This window comes from Miscanthus floridulus, chromosome 7 (assembly GCF_019320115.1).
Source record: "Miscanthus floridulus cultivar M001 chromosome 7, ASM1932011v1, whole genome shotgun sequence".
Classification (NCBI taxonomy): Eukaryota; Viridiplantae; Streptophyta; class Magnoliopsida; order Poales; family Poaceae; genus Miscanthus; species Miscanthus floridulus.
The window spans coordinates 81,029,221-81,047,441 of NC_089586.1; the positions used below are offsets into that span (position 1 = coordinate 81,029,221).

The following is an 18,221-nucleotide window of genomic DNA, read 5'->3' on the forward strand; positions in this document are numbered from 1 at the left end:
TATAATAGATCAGTAGTAGCTGGCACGCGTCGATCCTCCTCGAGATCCACTGAATGATGCCCTCTTTGATCTTTTGTATATATGTAGCCCTGATGAGATTCCTCCCTAATCATGATGATGATGTTTAGCTTTGGCGAATTGGCGTGGTTATTATCCTCTTCTGTTTATTTCCTTCCACTAGCTTTCGCAACGTAATTAAGGTTACGTTTGAATCCATTAGCACTAAAAATTAGCTAGCTATTGGCTATTATTTTTTAGTTAGCTATTTTTTAGTAGGAGCCATTTGAATTAACGTGCTAATAGATGGTTGGATAGTGAGTTAAAGATACATATACACTATAAGCATATATTAGCAATTCTAAGCCTGCTAATAGAACTAATAGTTAGTAGCCCCTTGCTAATAATTAGCAGGTTTGTTTGGATCTACTAGTACTAATTTTAGCTACTAATTTATAGTATTAATGGATCCAAACAAGTTCTAAGCCGTACATGTATGGCTATTTAGAAACCTTGTTCTTTCTCTCATTCTTATGTTTACCTTTCTTTTAAGAGAGGCAATTCCATTTCTATTGACAGCGTATGGGAAATATATAGAAGTTTGGGACCAGCACAAACCAACCACTTACTCCGTACATAAATAGACTTATGTTTAACTTTCTAAGATCATTGATACCCAGCCCAATTTTTTTATTCTAGCAAATTATTTTGGTCCATTAGTTTCACAAGATGGCCACTTACTCCATTTAGTGCCACCATCCTGTCAGAAAGGTACGTCCTTCTGATTTTGTCCAAATTGTTAATCACAACTTGTGTAAACGATAGATGGAATGTGGTAGACGGGGAGTATTATTCAGCCTGTGGTATTGATGAAAAAGTAGACCTGTACCACTTTTTTCCAAATACTTAATGAATCTTTTTGCATTTTTTTGTCAGGTGGGAGCCAATCCTCGTCATTAACTAAATTATGCATGGGACTTGTACGCATATTTTTGGGAGAACAGTGTGAAACACTTGCAGCATATTCGATTGGCTGGTTCGTATCGTTGCTGGTTCGTGAAGAAATACTGATGGCTGGTTTGTGTGAGAGAAAAATAATATTTCGGTTAGAAATTTACGATCGTTTACGATAAGTCATGGCCAAACGAACAGGCTGTACTTGGCTTGGCTGGAAGGATTGCCGTGCAGGATGAGAAAGAAGGGGAAAAAAAACGCATGCATGCCACTTCCTCCTCCTCGCCGCTGGTCAAGCAAGAGACAAAGGTCAGGTCCAGCGGAGGAGGAATCAAGCACGCACGCGCTCACAAAATTCTCCCGCTGTACTGTGGGCCCCGACAAGAGCAACGGAGTAGTATAATAATCTTAATTAACGTCAATAATTAGCAGGAACAAGCAAGGACAGCATCAAGGGGAGATGTATGAACTGGGACACAATGCGACAAAGGTGCCAAGTAAACAAATGGATGGAAGGCCGAGCCAGCACTGGCACTACGTGTTCCTTGTATGTGGGACCGCCATGGGAGTGCATGGGTGGAGCTTTGGGTGTTTGGATTAGGTGACTAAAATTTAGGATGTATCATATGAGGTTATCACATGAAGTGTTTGGATATTAATAAAAAAATAAATTATAGAATATGTCTGAACTCAACGAGAAGAATTTATTAAGCCTAATTAATCCGTTATTAGCACATGGTTACTGTAGCACAATATTGTCAAATCATGAACTAATTAACAACATATTATGTGCAAACCATTCAACCTGTGCAAACTTGGAAACTACCAATTAGGACCACTGGATGCTGATCCAATGGATGAGGTGAGGGGACTTAAGCGCAAAAAAAGGACGGCGAGTGGGGGACTTAAACGCAAAAAAAATCCCACCTCACACCCTATTCATTGGGTCAGCATCCAGTGGTTCTGATTAGTAGTTTTGTTTGCACAAGTTAGTTGATTTGCACCTGATACGTTGCCGGACTAATTAGGCTTAAAAGATTCGTCCGTAAATTAGTAGCAAACTGTGCAATTAGTTTCATAATTAATCTATATTTAATATTTCATGCATGTGTTCAAATATTCGATTGACAACGACTGGCCTGTTCGATAGGACTGAAAAATATTGTTCCTACTAATTATTGTGAGAGAAAAATACTATTCTGACAGGCCAGCCAGCCGGCTACCGGCCAGCCGAACAATGCCTAAAGTGTAGGAAAAGATTCTTTAAAAGATTTTTGCAAATTGATCCTTGGCAAAAACAGTTTTTTTACTTTACATTTGGCGTCAGTCATCAGATATATTCGAGCTGGAAAGGGTGGGACTGAAAATTTTCCGGAGTGTGCAGGCACAGAGCAGGCAGGGTAAGAGTAGTATAATGAGATAAGTACGTGCAGCAGGAAAGACCAGACAGGGTGACAGCGTGGAAGTGCAGGCGTAGGAAGGAACAATATTGCAGATCAACCGCCTGTTAGCTGGGTTATATTTGATTTATAAACCATAACTTATTAATTAATAAATAATATTTTTTCTTACATCAAATTAGATAATAGCATTTTTAGTCATGACTTATAAATCGGACACGCCTAAATAAATATGGTACAAAGAGGCATGGCTAGAGGAGATGAACCACATGAGTGCATGCATGGTTGCCCTCATTTTTCCCAAAGATGTTGGCATATAAAATTCACTCATCGCCGTCACCTCAGCCCTTTAATTTGCGTGGGAGACTAGGATGGCCGGGTCAGATGTCTATGTCTAGCTATATAGCATAGCAGTTGTATTTATCTGCCCGGAACCCCGGATGCAGTGTACCTGGGTGCTTCTCTAGCCTGCTCCTCATCTTCCTCCTCACCACCACTGGGCGACCGGCCGGCCGGTCTCTCTCATCCATCTCCTTCCTGCAGTCCTGCTCGTACATCACTGTGTAGCCGCCGCGCGCTCCTCGATCTCTCTCGTTCGCGCTCCGACCTCCGAATCCGAAGAAGAAGGAGAAGAAGATGACTTGCTGACCGACCAACCGACAGGACGGACATGATGATCATCGTATCGTCGTCGTCGGGTAACGTCGGCGGCGGCTGCATGCATGCGTGAGCTAGCGTGACACACGATCGACGACTTGCTGTTTGCTGGATAAAGACGATGCGCTTCTCCTCGCCTTGGCCTCACCGGCATCGTCGGCAGGTGAGGTATTCATGCTTGCTTTTGCACACGGTCGGTCGTCCTACTCCTTACTCCGATATCGATCCTCCATTAACGTCGACCCTAGGTAGCTACTTACTAACTTTCTTCGCTTTCGCTCTCTTCTTTTCGGCTGTGGTCCGGCCTGCTGCCCGCAACTGGCGTCGTCGTGCATCATCATATCAGATGCTGAGATGCATGCATGTCAAACGCCTTAAGCACGCAGAAGCTTTATTAGCTTCCTATATTATATATGCTCTTACTACATAAGACTAAAAGCATTCCGACCCGATCCGATCGATTTATATATAATATCCCACGTGTGTATATACACATAATAGGAGTACTGCTTACTACGTACTGTTTACACCATGTGGGTCATGATTTAACCCTAGCGCTAGTACTAGCTAGTGGGCCGGGTCTCCACGCGGCTAGTGGGCCGGGTCTCCACGCGCGGTCATATATATCCATCCAAAGGTGCACTTGATAATAAGTAGCTCAGCCGTTATTGCAAATTTTGCTTGCATAAACTCCTTTTAATTTGGACGGACGAATAAACGACGATGCTTACTTCTTCTCTGCAAATTAAACCACCACCTGGAATCAGTACCAGCAGTCCACCTCATCAGCTATTCCAGTATTATATTCCTTTGGGATCGGAGGTCCAACAAACCAAACCCCGTAGATTTTTGCTGCACCATCTCATCACACATAATTATATATAAGTTCGCATCCCTTATACAGTGTACGTCGTCAAATTTTATGCCAACATTGACCAAATTCCATCAAATAATAAAGCGTTGTTGCCACGGATTTCTCTTCATGACCAGTATCATATGAACCAGAATAGTATGATCCAATAATCCCACATTTAGAACAAACTCTCTGAGCTTTTTTTTTATCATTTCATATTATAGGAACAAAAAAAAAAAATCTCTAGCTCTAACAGCTTTTTGGTCAACTAGATCGTCTCAAGTATTCCTATTCGCTTGCCAAATATAGGGGAGTGAAGCTAGCTCTCTTAAGCGTCGAACAAGATATAGAAAAAGTTGTTGTAGTGGGGTGGGAGATATATAAGTGATCTTTATTAGATTGACTCTTTAAATAAGAATTGAGAGAGATGATTTTAAAAATAACAGATGCTCCGTAAGGCTAATAATGGTTGGTTGCTAGCTATAAGAATACTTACAGCCACTTTTCAGCCCACCCATAGTAGTTACATCTTTATCACTAATACATGGTCCATTGTCTCTCTCACAAAGTTTCTTAGTTCTCTCTCTTCTCTTTTTTCTCCTCCACCCCAACATTTAGTCTGCTTACGATCTATTATTATACTTACTCTTCTGGATTTCAGTCCTCTAAGACCTCAAGTACCGCCTCTTCGACGAATATAGTGCTAGACATGTTCTACAGCAAAACGTGTTTAACGGTTTTCAGATGTACATATACTAGGAAAAAAGCTCTAGCCTACTGTACAAAATTGCTATGTACATGTGACTCAGATAACAAATTTTACCTCACTAGAAGGCCTCAATTCTCACTTTTGGGTTTTTTCCTTCAAAATTATTACTCCCTCGCACTTTTGGATTTTTCCTTCAAAATTATTACTCTCCGATAAAACATATAAAATAAGTAATGTTTTGGACACCGACACAACCACCAAAATTTAACCTTGATTTGTTGCAGATTATAGCAAATTAATATATGCATTTGTTAAGATATATTTTTTGATTATATTCAAACATACTCCTACCATTTTCAAATATCTGAATCAACTTATAAAAAAGTAGTAACATGTAATTGAAACTTGAAATAGTAGCCTTAAGACAACACAAAATAAACGAAAGAGCGTAGCCTAGTGGTTATAAGAGCCTCAGCAGCACATCAGGTCCTAGTTTCGACTCCCCGTGGACGAATTTTTCAGGATTTAATGACGTTGTGCTTTTAGCGCTAGACGACGTTTCGTCGAAAGTGCCAGGCACCCTATAGCTAGCTGCATTATGACGTAGCATTGGGCACGCACAATTACAATGGAATTGCTCATTCAAGTTCCTTGATTTGGTATGGGTATTTATATTTTTTAAGATTTATTGCATTATGACGTAGCAATGGGCACGCACAGTTACGATGGAATTGCTCATTCAAGTTCCTTGATTTGGTATGGGTATTTATATTTTTAGATTTATTTTAGAAGAAATATAGGCGATATGCTCGTTAACGACATGATGTTTGTGGTGAATTTGTTATTCTCAAGATTTATCGGCTCATCGGTCTCTAGAAGGTGCACATAGGGTTAAAATTTGTGCATGGCGCGACATATTCATAGGAATGAGTTTATAGAAAGAAAAAATATATTTCCTTTTGTTACACTGATCCTTTTAGTTTACCAAATTTACCGCGTCGCACTACATGTATTAGTGTGACCAATATTAACTTTGCCTTATGCATGCATTAGTTTTTGCACGTCCATTCGCAACTGTGTGAAAAATGGTGCTTTGTGGCGCCATTTTCTTTTGACGAGTAAAAAAAAATCATTTCTTGCAATTTAGTGTTGAGAAAAGTATATAATTAAAATTTTGTGCAAAAAGAGGCTTAAAACTTAATGCGCTACAAATTCGAAGTAGGTCGCCATAATATGAGGAACGAGCATGCATGATGAACAAGTTATCCGCATCTCGCGCATGGTTTTGCAAAGAAACGTGTCGTAGAACGAACAGCTCTGCTTCGTGCTGCGCTAACTACTCTCTCTACTTTGCTAGCTTATTCAGTCATTCTCACTGCCCACTCACAAACTAAGGTAAGACAAGAAAATTAACCTACTCCTACCTCATGTTGGTCATCTCTTCTCTTGAGCTTGAAAGCAGCGTTCCGGAGGGCGCAGGACGAATCGACAGGTGAGGGCCGGGGGCAAACCACCGCCATTGTCCCGCCCTTGGAGCCACGTGGCCGGGCACAGGTGAATGCCGTCGTCGCAGACATCGCCGCCGGTCGGGAGGCCGACTGCTCGCGGCTGGCACAAGCACGATGACCCAAGCACGCCGAGGGGCTTCTGCGCCAAGTACTTCTCCGTGGAGTCGTGCCTCCTGCTCGCCCTCGTCACCGTGCTGCTGCTGGTGCTCCCGCTCGTCCTGCCACCGCTCCCGCCGCCTCCGTTGGCGGTGCTGCTCGTGCCGGTCGCGATGCTGGCGGTGCTGCTGGTGCTCGCGCTCATGCCGGCGGTGGGAGGGACCCGGAACGAGGTCGTGGACGCGGCATCGTACTTGTAGTCTTGTAGATTGATGTACATTACCAAGTTTGCAATCCTTGTAGCCAGAGGTTTTCAATTTTTTAATGTCATGTACTCCATACCGGGCTTAACCGGCGATGCTCTTTTGTTTTCATTTTAGTTTGCTACTTTGCTCTAGTAATTATATGTCTTCCCTCTATCTCGTCTTTAATTTCTAGTATACTGACTTGTTTCTCTTTTTATCAGCGTCCTTTTAGTTGCACTGTCAGAGTTCGAGCAATGTGTTGATGCGAAGATCGGTCACACACCAACTAGGGCTAGATTGTCCGGGTCACCACAGACCAAAGAACGTAGCGAGGATCGTACTTATGTCAAAAAAAAAAGGAGAGATTTATAAGCAAACCACCAAAGGATAACCAATCGTGCTTGAGTGACGAAGAACGGATAGTTTCCCCGCAATCTAGCAAAGGGATTGTTGAAGCTCTCGCCCGGGAGTGACCCGTCAGGCAAGGACGTCGCCAGTTTGCCCTAGGTCGGCCAGCAAGCCTAGAACGCCATCTTTGGTCGTCGGATCAAGTGATGAACAACAACATAGAGGTTGGAAGAGATTAGGGCAAAGAGATTACTATATAGACACATCTGGTGCACCCGTGTGGTGCACACCGGACATGTCCTGTGAGTACTGAGCCACCAAGACACCAAATGTAGACCTCTCTGGTAGAATGGTGCGGTGGGCATGTCCAGTGCACCACGCCGGACATGTCTGGCGAGTGCTTTGGCATAGGACCCAGCCAAGCACAGTCCTTAGTCGAGCTGTCCGGTGCGGCACGTTCAGTGTGCACCGGACGCTACTATGTCAGGCCTTGTTTGCCATCTAAAGAAGGCACGCTATTGCAGGTCCGTGGGTGCACCACTGGACACATTCGGTGCCTGCAGAAACCCACCAAACACATTCAATTTGAATGCCTTTAGTGTTTGGTTTTGTTTCCAACTATCCTCAGGCTTCATCTGAGTTAGTTAGTGCTAGTTTTCACATGTGTGCACCACATCCACTCACTAGACTCAACTAGGCCAAGCTACCCATTCATACCGTCTATATAGTACGAGCAAAGAAAAAACTAAGATCCTATCACTATTTTAAGTGTCCCTCGACACCATCGACATAGTCAATACTTACTCTTTGTACTCATCCTTTTAAAACAAAATGAATACCACCAATTAGAGGCATGAAAACCATAATTGCCAATCCACCATCATCATTGTGACCTCACTAAAGTAATGTCACTGCACACACGTTAGTCACAATGATTGTGTTGTCATTAATCGCAAAAACCGAATTAGGGGCGTAGATGCTTTCAATCTCCCCCATTTTGGTGATTGGTGACAATACAACCTCGAGTATGTGCATAAAGAAAGGATTTGATGTTTTCAATACTTGGTGTGCATCAACACGTGACAATAAAGAGCAAAGGGGCTAGAGCGAGATCATGCAAGCCAAATCCACAACATGTATTCAGAAGATAAGAAATAAGCGTGAGTACAACAAAGAGGGATCGTTCGACATAAAATCTAACTAAAGCACAAGCAAATAAACAACGAGCTGACATGACATAATATAAAAGTAGAGAGCACACATGTCACAGAGTATGAACACAAGTATCATACAATGCATGAAACATGAACATGATGTAAAAGGGGTAGCACCCAAAAGATATCAAATCTCATCTCTCCCCTCTCCCCTTTGGCATCAAGCACCAAAACCTAAGGGTCAGATGGAGGGACGGTCACAGTCCAGTCTTCCTTTATATCCTGTATTTCTTGCTATCATACCCATGGATTCAGCTTGTTTCTGGAATTTTGCTTTTTCCTAGGTAGATACTCGCTGGCCAGTGTGTCTGTTGGATTTTTTTGTTATTTTTTCATTTGAAGTCCGATGGATATGTGGGTTTCTAGGGTGGATCCTTTAAACCTCTGAGTACAGCCACATGTGCTTTCTTGGAGGGTGGGTCCTGCTAACGTGGGCCTTACATTAGGCTAGTTATGCTCCTACTTATCTGCCTTTTCTTTTCATGAGTTTTGGGAGCCTGATTTACCAAGGGGTTTCTACCTTTTTCTTGATCCAGTAGACCTCCTTGGTAGTGGTGCCAGCGATGGAGAAAGAGATGGATCTCTCCTTGGTGATGGCTTAGGAGAATGATCAACGACACAGGATCAGAGGCGGTGCCATAGGAGAAGGAATCTTCCTTGGCGACAATGGCACAGGAGGCAGTGTCACAGGAGGAGCCTTCCTTGGTGGCGACGACACAGGAGGTGGTGCCATATGAGAAGGAGCCTTCCTTGGTGGCGACGGCAAAGGAGGCAGTGTCGTAGGAGGAGCCCTCCTTGGCGTAGATGGCATAGGAGGTGGTGGCTAGGAAACCCTAGGCGGTGTTGATGAACGACCGTCGTTGTTGCCATCTTCATTCGAAGAGGAATCATCATTATGAAATTGTATGTAGCGTTTGTGCCGCACCACAAAGACCCCTGCTCCCACCAAGTGTCTGGTGTCTTCCTCAGGTGGATGATCAAGCACTAATGTCTTGTACCTTCTCTTCATAATACTATCGATGCTGACATTGGCATACCCTATCGGTATTTTAGCCTCGTGTAGTAGCTGTAACACCTCTGTGTTAAGCATCACAATTTGCACTTGCATTTCATGAGCATAATCATCATCCAAGCATTCATGAACATGAGCATATAAAATTTCATCTCATTCTTATACTTTGTCACATGAAATATTGATTCATATATATATGCTAGGATTTACATGTGACCAATGTATAAAATGTTTGTGGGACCTTGGAAGTACCTTAAATATGTTTAGAATGTCACATGGAACAACTTTGGTATTCATGACTTGGACCCATTTGGCCTCTAAGTCATGGTTATAGTGTAGGCTTTCATTTTTAAGTTGTATGTTTGACCTAAGTTGAACTATAGCATAGCGTGTTTGCATGGCAGTGCACCCTTAAGCAAAGTTGTAGTACTTGAGTAGTGTAACAACTTTTATTTTTGGGTCAAGGTATAATTCAGTGCATAGCATGCTCCAAAATAGCTCACAAGTTTCAACAAAATATTGTTTTAGACTTGCAAAATTTTAAGTCAAAAACGAGGATTTCAGTTTTAAGTGCTGCACTTTAGGGCTTTGTAGATATCAAACTATTGAGAATTTGGGGACTCTTCCTAAAGCAAAGTTGGAGATCTCATATAGCTCTACAACTTTCATTAAGGAAGTTTTTGCTAATTTACAACGGATTAGGAGTAATTGGATCACCAATTCACAGTGTTAGTCGGCGAAGGCAGCGAATGAACTGCGCCCGCGCGCCCGGCAGTGGTCGACCGGCCATAGGCCGCGGCCGCCGCGTGGCGGCCATACGCCGGCGTTGGCCTGGCCGGTCAAGCCAACGCGTGCCCTTAAGTGCCGCGCACCCACCACGCTCATTCACTCTCTCTCGCCCTCTCTGTACCTTGCCTTCGTATGCCCGTGCAGAACCACAGCGCCGCCGTCGCCGCCGCACCTCCGCCGAGCTCACACGCAACCGCCATCGCACCACCATCCAATCCATCTCGCTCACAGCTCCACCACCACCTCCTCCACCTTGCTAACCTGCTTACACCACCATTCGAGCAAGGGTAAGGCCGCATTTCGCCTCGTCGTAGCCGCCATTGTCACCAAAGCGCCGCTACGCTCGTGGCTCACCGTGGCTCCGCCGTTCCGCTGCACCGCATGCCTTCATTTTCTTTGGTCCAGCACCACGCTAGGGTCTAGCAACTTAGGCCAGAGTTAGGGATGACGCTACTACATGACGGCGCCGGAATGAGTCGCCGCCCCGCGTGCGCCCGCCATGGCCGCCGTGGCGCTCGAGCTCACCGCCGTCGAGTTAGTTCACCATCTCCCTCCTTTCTCACGCGTCTTAGGTCGAGTAACCCTTGGCCTCGCTAGTGGCATGACAAAGACCCGCCTTTCATCGCCGTTTAGCCAGAACAGCTTGAGCACCTAAAAGGTCCTAATGGCTAGAGAGGGGTGAATAGCCTATTAAAAAATTCTACAACAACATTTAACACTGAAAGAATCTTGAAGGTAAACATCCCAAGAACTTATGGGAGAAGTCCTTGTCCTTCACCTCTTCTCCAAGTGCTTTGAGATCATTGACAAGCACTTGAAGCCTATGGAACATCTCCGGCACACTCTCATCCTCCTTCATCTTGAAGCTTGCAAACTTCTCTTTGAGAATGTATGCCTTTGCATCCTTCACGGCTTGAGTGCCCTCAAATGATTCTTCCAACTTCTTCCAAGCCTCATGAGCCATCTCAATATTCTTGATTTACTCAAATGTTCTCTCATCAATTGCATCATGAATGGAACTTAGAGCAATGTCATTGTTTTGGAGAAGCACTTCTTCGGCCATGGTGGGATTCTTTGAATCACCAATCTCAATTTTGGTTTCTACCACCTTCCACGCTTTTCTATTGATTGACTTGATATGTGTGGTCATCTTTGATTTCCAATACGGATAATTTATGCCATCAAATTGGGGTGTCTTCTTGGTGTTGTTGATTTGAGCCATTTTTACACCGAATGTTGTTAAGCCTCAAATCACGGTGACCTCGGCTCTGATACCACTTGAAAGGTCCTAATGGCTAGAGGGGGGTTGAATAGCCTATTAAAAAATTCTACAACAACACTTAACAAACTGGTTAGACAATTATGAGGCGAAGCAAGTGTTGCGCTAGCCTACTAAAATAGCAAGCCACCTACCACAATTTTAATTTATATAGTTTCTATTCACACAATAGCTATGTCACTATACTAAGTTAGTGTGCTCTCAAAGGCTAACTAAAGAGCCACACTGACCAAACTAACATGCTCTCATAACTAGCTACACTAAAGTGATTGACAACTAGTTTGTGGTAATGTAAAGAGAGTGAGCAATTTGTTTATACCACCGTGTCGAGGAAGAAGCCAATCAATCACAAGAATAAATACCAATAAAGACCAATCACATCAGAATCAAATGATAAACACAATGATTTTTACCGAGGTTCACTTGCTTGCCGACAAGCCACTCCTCGTTGTGGCGATTCACTCACTTGGAGGTCCATGCGCTAATTGGCATCACATGCCAAACCCTCAATAGGGTGCCGCACAACCAACACAAGATGAGGATCACACAAGCCACGAGCAATTCACTGGAGTACCTTTTGGCTCTCCACTGGGGAAAGGTTAAGAACCCCTCACAATCACCACGATCGAAGTCGGAGACAATCACCACCCTCCGCTCGACGATCCTCGCTGCTCCAAGTCGTCTAGGTGGCGGCAACTACCAAGAGTAACAAGCGAATCCTACAGCGAAACACGAACACCGAGTGCCTCTAGATGCAATCACTCAAGTAATGCACTTGGATTCTCTCCCAATCTCACAAAGTTGATGAATCAATGATAGAGATAAGTGGGAGGGCTTTGGCTAAGCTCAAAAGGTTGCTATATCAATGCAAATGGCTAAGAGAGTGAGCTAGAGCCGACCATGGGGCTTAAATAGAAGCCCCCACGAAATAGAGCCATTGTACCCCTTCACTGGGTATAACACGGGGTGACCGGATGCTCTGGTCATATCGATCGGACGTGGGACTCCAGCGTCCAGTCGTGCGATGCACGCCACGTGTCCCCTCTCTTCAAATACTGAGCACCTGATCACAACAGTCAAGTGATGACCGGACGCGCTGCTGCAATGTGACCGGACGTTGGGCCTCAGCGTCCGATCGTTTCCAGTGAGCATCCAAAAATGATTTTTCATGACCGAACGCGTCCGATCATGCTCGACTGGACTCACCCAGCGTCTGGTCACTCGGCGTCTCCTCTATGCATTGCCACATCAGCAGGACCGGACGCAACCCTCTAGCGTCCGATCACTAAGTGACCCAACGTCCGGTCAGAGATCGACGCCAGCATCTTCGCTGCTTCTTCTGACTGGACGCGCTAGTCCTACCGAGACCAGCGTCCGGTCACTTACAATGACCTCCAACTTTTCTGTCTAGGGTGTCTGTGGCACCGTCGGACTGTCCACACTCTATGAGCGGACACTCCACCGGTGAAGTTCCTAACCCTTTCTCAAATGTGCCAACCACCAAGTGTATCACCTTGTGCACATGTGTTAGCATACTTTCACAAAACATTTTCAAGGGTGTTAGCACTCTACTAGATCCTAAATGCATATGCAATGAGTTAGAGCATCTAGTGGCACTTTGATAACCGTATTCCGATATGAGTTTCACCCCTCTTAATAGTATGACTATCAAACCTAAATATGATCACACTCTCTAAGTGTCTTGATCACTAAAATAAAATAGCTCCTACCATTTATACCTTTGCCTTGAGCCTTTTGTTTTTCTCTTTCTTCTTTTCAAGTCCAAGCGCTTGATCATCACCATGGCATCACCATCATCATGTCATGGTCTTCATTTGCTTCATCACTTGGAATGTGCTACCTATCTCATAATCATTTGATAAACTAGATTAGCACTTAGGGTTTTATCAATTCACCAAAATCAAACTGGAGCTTTCAATCTCTCCCTTTTTGGTAATTGATGATAACCCTTTCACAAAGATATGAATTAAAATTTAATTGAATCCATGTTGCTTGCCCAAGCATATTTACCATGTGTAAAAGGATATGGACAGGTTTCATGAACCCCAAATGGTAGCAATTGCTCCCCCTACATATGTGCTAAGAGTTTGGATTGTAGCTTGCACATATGCTTAGATAGGAAATATAGGAGACAATGTCTATCAAATGATGCTAAGGTATAAAAGATGAACCTTTAAAGCGTGATACCAATCGGAGTGCACCATTATACCATCCTTAGCACCATGATTAGCTTGATATCACTTAGAAACACTCGAAAATGAAATCACTAGATAACCTATGCATGCTAGATTTTCATTTCATCATTCAAACCTATAACTAGCATACACCACACAAGCATGAATATTGAAATTTAAAACTTGTGCCATGCAAGCAAACATATGAAATGCACATTCAAATGCACCATACAAGTTCATGAGCTTACTCCCTCTACTTGTGTGCTCAAAATTTTAATTAACCCCTTTCCTTTGTTATATTTCTCTCCCCTTTGTGTTGTCTTTTTACTATCTTTGTGCACTATTTCTCCCCTTTGTCATCAATGACCATAAAGGCTTAAATTATAGATAGGTTGAGATTATCAATGTCAATCAATGGGGTGAGGATCATTTTCCCAAATTTGATCTAATCTAGATCATTTACCAAAGATATTTAACTCGGTTTGATCCAAGGACAAGCTTCTTCACACCTCCAAATAAGGGTTATCTTGTACCATGTTGAGTTAAACACTTAGAGGTCATTTTCTAGATCAAACACTAGGTTTACAAGCCCACAAACATGTCATATGCTACCACTAGATCAAAATAAGCATAGAAGCAATAGTGGCACTTTGATAACCGCATTCCGATACTAGTTTTACCCCTCTTAATAGTACGACTATCAAACCAAAATGTGATCACACTCTCTAAGTGTCTTGATCACCAAAACAAAATAGCTCCTACCATTTATACATTAGCCTTAAGCCTTTTGTTTTTCTCTTTCTTCTTTTTAAGTCCAAGCGCTTGATCATCACTATGGCATCACCATCATCATGTCATGGTCTTCATTTGCTTCATCACTTAGAATGTGCTACCTATCTCATGATCACTTGATAAACTAGGTTAGCACTTAGGGTTTCATCAATTCACCAAAACCAAACTAGAGCTTTTAGCACCACTGTGCTCCATGTGCCGTCGCACGGCCATGCACGCGGCCGAGCTCACTGGCGTCACCTCGTGCCCTCACCTGCACCGTGTAGCTTCGCTAGGTCACCAGGATGGAGTAGCCGTCATCGCCTGAGTGTGTCGTAGCCAGAGATGGCCGGCGTACCGCCGCCAACCTCTGTCGTCTGCCATGGCCGCCGTCGAGCTTACTCCGACGAGTCTTTGGACCAACCAAGTGCACCCATCGATGCGGGACGTCGAGGCGAAGCCGTCGGTGGTGACCTCACCGCCGGTGACCTTGCCGACGACGAGTAGTGGTTGATCAATCACTGTGCTCTGCTCTGGGTGACTTGACATGTGGGGCCAGATTGACTCGGGGTCCCGCTGTCAGCCTCTGGGTACACTGGAGTCGGGTGTGTCTAGCATTTAGGTTTAGTTTGATTTTTGATTTCTTTCACAGATTTGAATGCATGTTTCAAAAATTCATATCTAGAGCTAGGAGTGTCCAATTTTGGTGAACCAAATTTTGTTAGTTTTATATTAAAGTGTAGTATTTAATAAAAAATATGAGATGCATTGTTTCTGGTATTTTTCTAGGAGAATAAAATATAGCTAGATAAATGTTTTTTAAATGGTTTCTATCTTGTAAATTGCATAACTTGAGCTAGAAAAGTGATAAAATTATGATTCTAATTTTTGCCGATCTTTTATTGGCATGCTCTAGCTTGGAAAAATATTAAACCTACAGTAAACATACTTTTAATATGGTCTTCATATTTAATCCTAATTAATTGCTAGTTTCTTGTGAAATTAATTGAGGTAAAAATACATAACATATGATCATGCAATTTTTTCACAGCATTCTTATGCTTGGACGAATGTAAGAAAAATATTAAATCTATCGTTTGACACTTTTTACTATGCTAAACTATTTTTGCTAAAATCAGCCTATGTAACTTGTCATTTTTGTAGAGGTAGTTGTGCTTATCCAAATGGAATGAAATTTGTACAGTGAACTATTGAGGTCATTTGTAGGTAACTATAATTTTATTAGAATTTATTAAGCTCTAGAATTATTTATCCTTTAAATCACCCTATTATTTATGGAAAATAATAAATGGAAATAAATAAGTTAGCTATGTTTGACCATGATGTTTTCTAGGGTACTTGTGATACATATGATCTGTTGATATTATTAATAAGGATTAAAAGAAATTGGTTGTATGCAACTAGTTAATTATTGCTTTATAATTCAACTAGATGGCTGCATGTATAGTTTCGGTTGAGTTGATAATTTTATGCTGATAATGGTCTTTTCTGTAAAACTTGTTAATAACAAAGTTGTAGATAAGTTATTTATCTACCTTATGTTAAATTTTCATAGTTATAGGCCTTATGGTTTAAGAATTATGATGGTTAGAAGTCTGTTGTCAGAAATGCTTGCTCTCTGTACATATTTGAATGATCGAATTGTTTCGCCTAGATAACTGTTGAATCACGTTAAGATGATAAAAATAAAGTTATAGCCAATTTAATAAGCTTTCTAGAATGTCAACAACCATATTATTTTGATGTGTATAACTCCAGTTATGGTCAAAACAAGTGGTTGATGTCTTGTAGTCCAGAAAATGATTTACATAAGTGTTTGCTTAAGTAGTAGAGAAAAGATATGCGCCTACTCAGTAAAATAAGATGCAACTTGTTATTAATTTAATGTAATGCTATTGAAAACACTTATGAGGATGCATTCATCACATCATATCATACTATACAATTCATTATATATGCATTCGTAATGTCTTATTCCATGCTCATGCATATAGGATCGTCCGAAGAGATAACTCTCCTAGAGTTCAACGAGGAAGCAGAGGAGGATCAGCAGGAGACATCTCAGGCCGTAGCTCTAGGAGAAGAGGAGCAGACTCTCGAAGATCTCCCTGAGTGCCCGGATCACTAGCCAACCTCTTTCCTCAAAGGCAAGCCCCGGAGCATTCTAAGTCTCTTATATTTTACAAAATATTACTTGAGTCATTTATGTTTGATGTATTAGGTTATAAGAGTTGGTTGGAAACACTTGATGCATAGAACTACCTTGTCCAGTTGCATATACCTTTAACCCTGTGTAGGTCTAGGATCGAATATATGCTTAGCCGTGCTTAGATCGGTAGAAGTCAGGTGATTTTCTGTCACCTACGAGATATAAGTGGATACCGAAGCACGGTTAGCTATATTTGCTATCGTGGAAAAGAACCATGAGGTAATGAAAATAGAGGCCGGATGGAGTCTATGTGTAGGTGGACTCATATGATTCTGTCTACGCCGATTAAGGACCGTACCGTTGTTGTCACTTCTGACAAGATTGAACGCATGTCTCTCACTTAGCTGGCCGGATAACTCATTTCGACCGCGAAGCAGAGTAGCTCAACTCAGGCCGGGTCCTGCTCTGTTAGAGTGCGCACTCTGGATGATAGTAAGGATGTGCGGAGAGCCAGCCATGAGCCCAAGGGCAGGGTAGTCTTGATCGTCCTGGCAGCTGGTTGTCCCTGATTGTGCGGCGCTGGATGAACCCGCGAAATGTGTACCTGAATTGTACCAAAGGTGACCGTTGATCTGGTCTACCTGGGTTTGTGTTAGGAATAAATTCCCAGCTAGTTGAAATCGATTCGAATCGCCATCTCTTCCGGACAGTGAGAAACTTGGCTAGCCCCAACATCGTAGTAATTGTGTTATGGAATGTGATGGTTCGGATGAACATGGAATTACTACATCGGCTATGATTACTATTGTATGCTACTAAATGATATATTACATGTTTGGCACAAGTTAATCGCTAATCTAGAAATGAATAACTATAATTAACTTGATAACTGAATTATAATTGTAAAATTGAGTTAGTCGCTTTTATGCAAAATGTTGTCAAGCTACCTCCGCTTATAAAGCCATGCATAATCCTTAGAGTCACATTATTTTTGGTTTACGACGGGTAAGTCTAGCTGAGTACCTTCTTGTAGTCAGGGTTTTATTCTCATTGTTGCAGATGGTACAACTTATCACGACTATTGCAAGAATTGCTTCTGTCCCGCCGTGGACGAGGAGTGAGTCCTGGGCAGACATCTCTTATTAATCCTTCTTATATGCTTTTGTGGGAGTTTGATCACGAACTGGCACTATGTATTTGAATTATGATGGCAGATGTTAGTTTCAAACTTTAATTTATTTCCGCTACTATTTACTAAACTTGGTTTGTAATAACCTTAATTCATACTCTGATGGATGAACTCTATTTGTGAACTTTATATAACATGTGACATGTATGTTCAATCATGTACGATCTTGGTTGTATGTTGATGGTTAATCGAGACCTATCGTGATAATCGACGGACTACCAGGTTTATATGGGCTCAAATATGACAGTGCGACCGCTTGCAGGCTGTCATTGTACTTTTTGCTCTTATAAATCGGTCAGTTTTGCTACAGTAGCTACCCTTCTTCGCCAAACCCCTTCTTCCACAAGCCAGGCCAAGCCTACGCCACCTTTAGAGGGGAAGTACTCTTGAGGCACGTACAGTTTGGTTAATGTCTTAAGCTAATAGGCAAGCTTTGGATTAGTAAAAAAACATTTAGTCCATAATGTTATGACTTCAGTGTCTCTTTGCGGAGCACAACGTTCCTTTTTTAATTCTCGACCTGGCACAGAAGTACAGAACTAGAGGATTCTGTGTTCAGTCTAGTGCAAAAGATGATAGAGCAAAACTGCAAAGTTTTGCTGACAAAGCGCTGGATCGGGAGAATGTTTTGCTTTTGGTGGTAGACCTGATCAGCGAGGCGACGACCTTTGAAGAAGCTAGAGTCAGGCAAATGTTTTGCTAAGGAGAGCGCTGTGTGTGCTGGTTCTGCGTGTGTGTTTGTTTTGACCAGTAGTTAAGTTTTTGTGGGGGTAGTGTATTGTCTGGTGGTGGAATCATGAGTTCAATGCTGTATGTCTCTTTGCAGAAGAATCCC

The 18,221-nt window shown here is 42.5% G+C and overlaps 1 protein-coding gene across 5 annotated transcripts; it reads left to right on the top strand.

The window, feature by feature from the left end:
* Nucleotides 1-2,787: 2,787 nt before the first annotated feature.
* On the top strand, nt 2,788-6,587 carry LOC136463573 (protein AUXIN-REGULATED GENE INVOLVED IN ORGAN SIZE-like). Of its 5 annotated transcripts, none has more exons than XM_066462562.1 (2): nt 2,788-3,176; nt 6,022-6,587. In XM_066462562.1, exon 2 carries the CDS (start codon nt 6,129-6,131, stop codon nt 6,432-6,434), a length of 306 nt encoding a protein of 101 aa, XP_066318659.1. In that variant the 5' UTR covers nt 2,788-3,176; nt 6,022-6,128; the 3' UTR covers nt 6,435-6,587. The 5 variants fall into 5 exon arrangements, with proteins under 5 accessions (XP_066318659.1, XP_066318660.1, XP_066318658.1 ...); XM_066462563.1 differs by having other exon boundaries at nt 6,030-6,587; XM_066462561.1 differs by having other exon boundaries at nt 2,788-3,171.
* The last annotated feature ends 11,634 nt before the right edge of the window (nt 6,588-18,221 follow it).

Excerpts from the sequence above, each read along its gene's own strand:
- LOC136463573 (XM_066462562.1), top strand. The coding sequence starts at position 6,129 with ATGCCGTCGTCGCAGACATCGCCGCCGGTCGGGAGGCCGACTGCTCGC.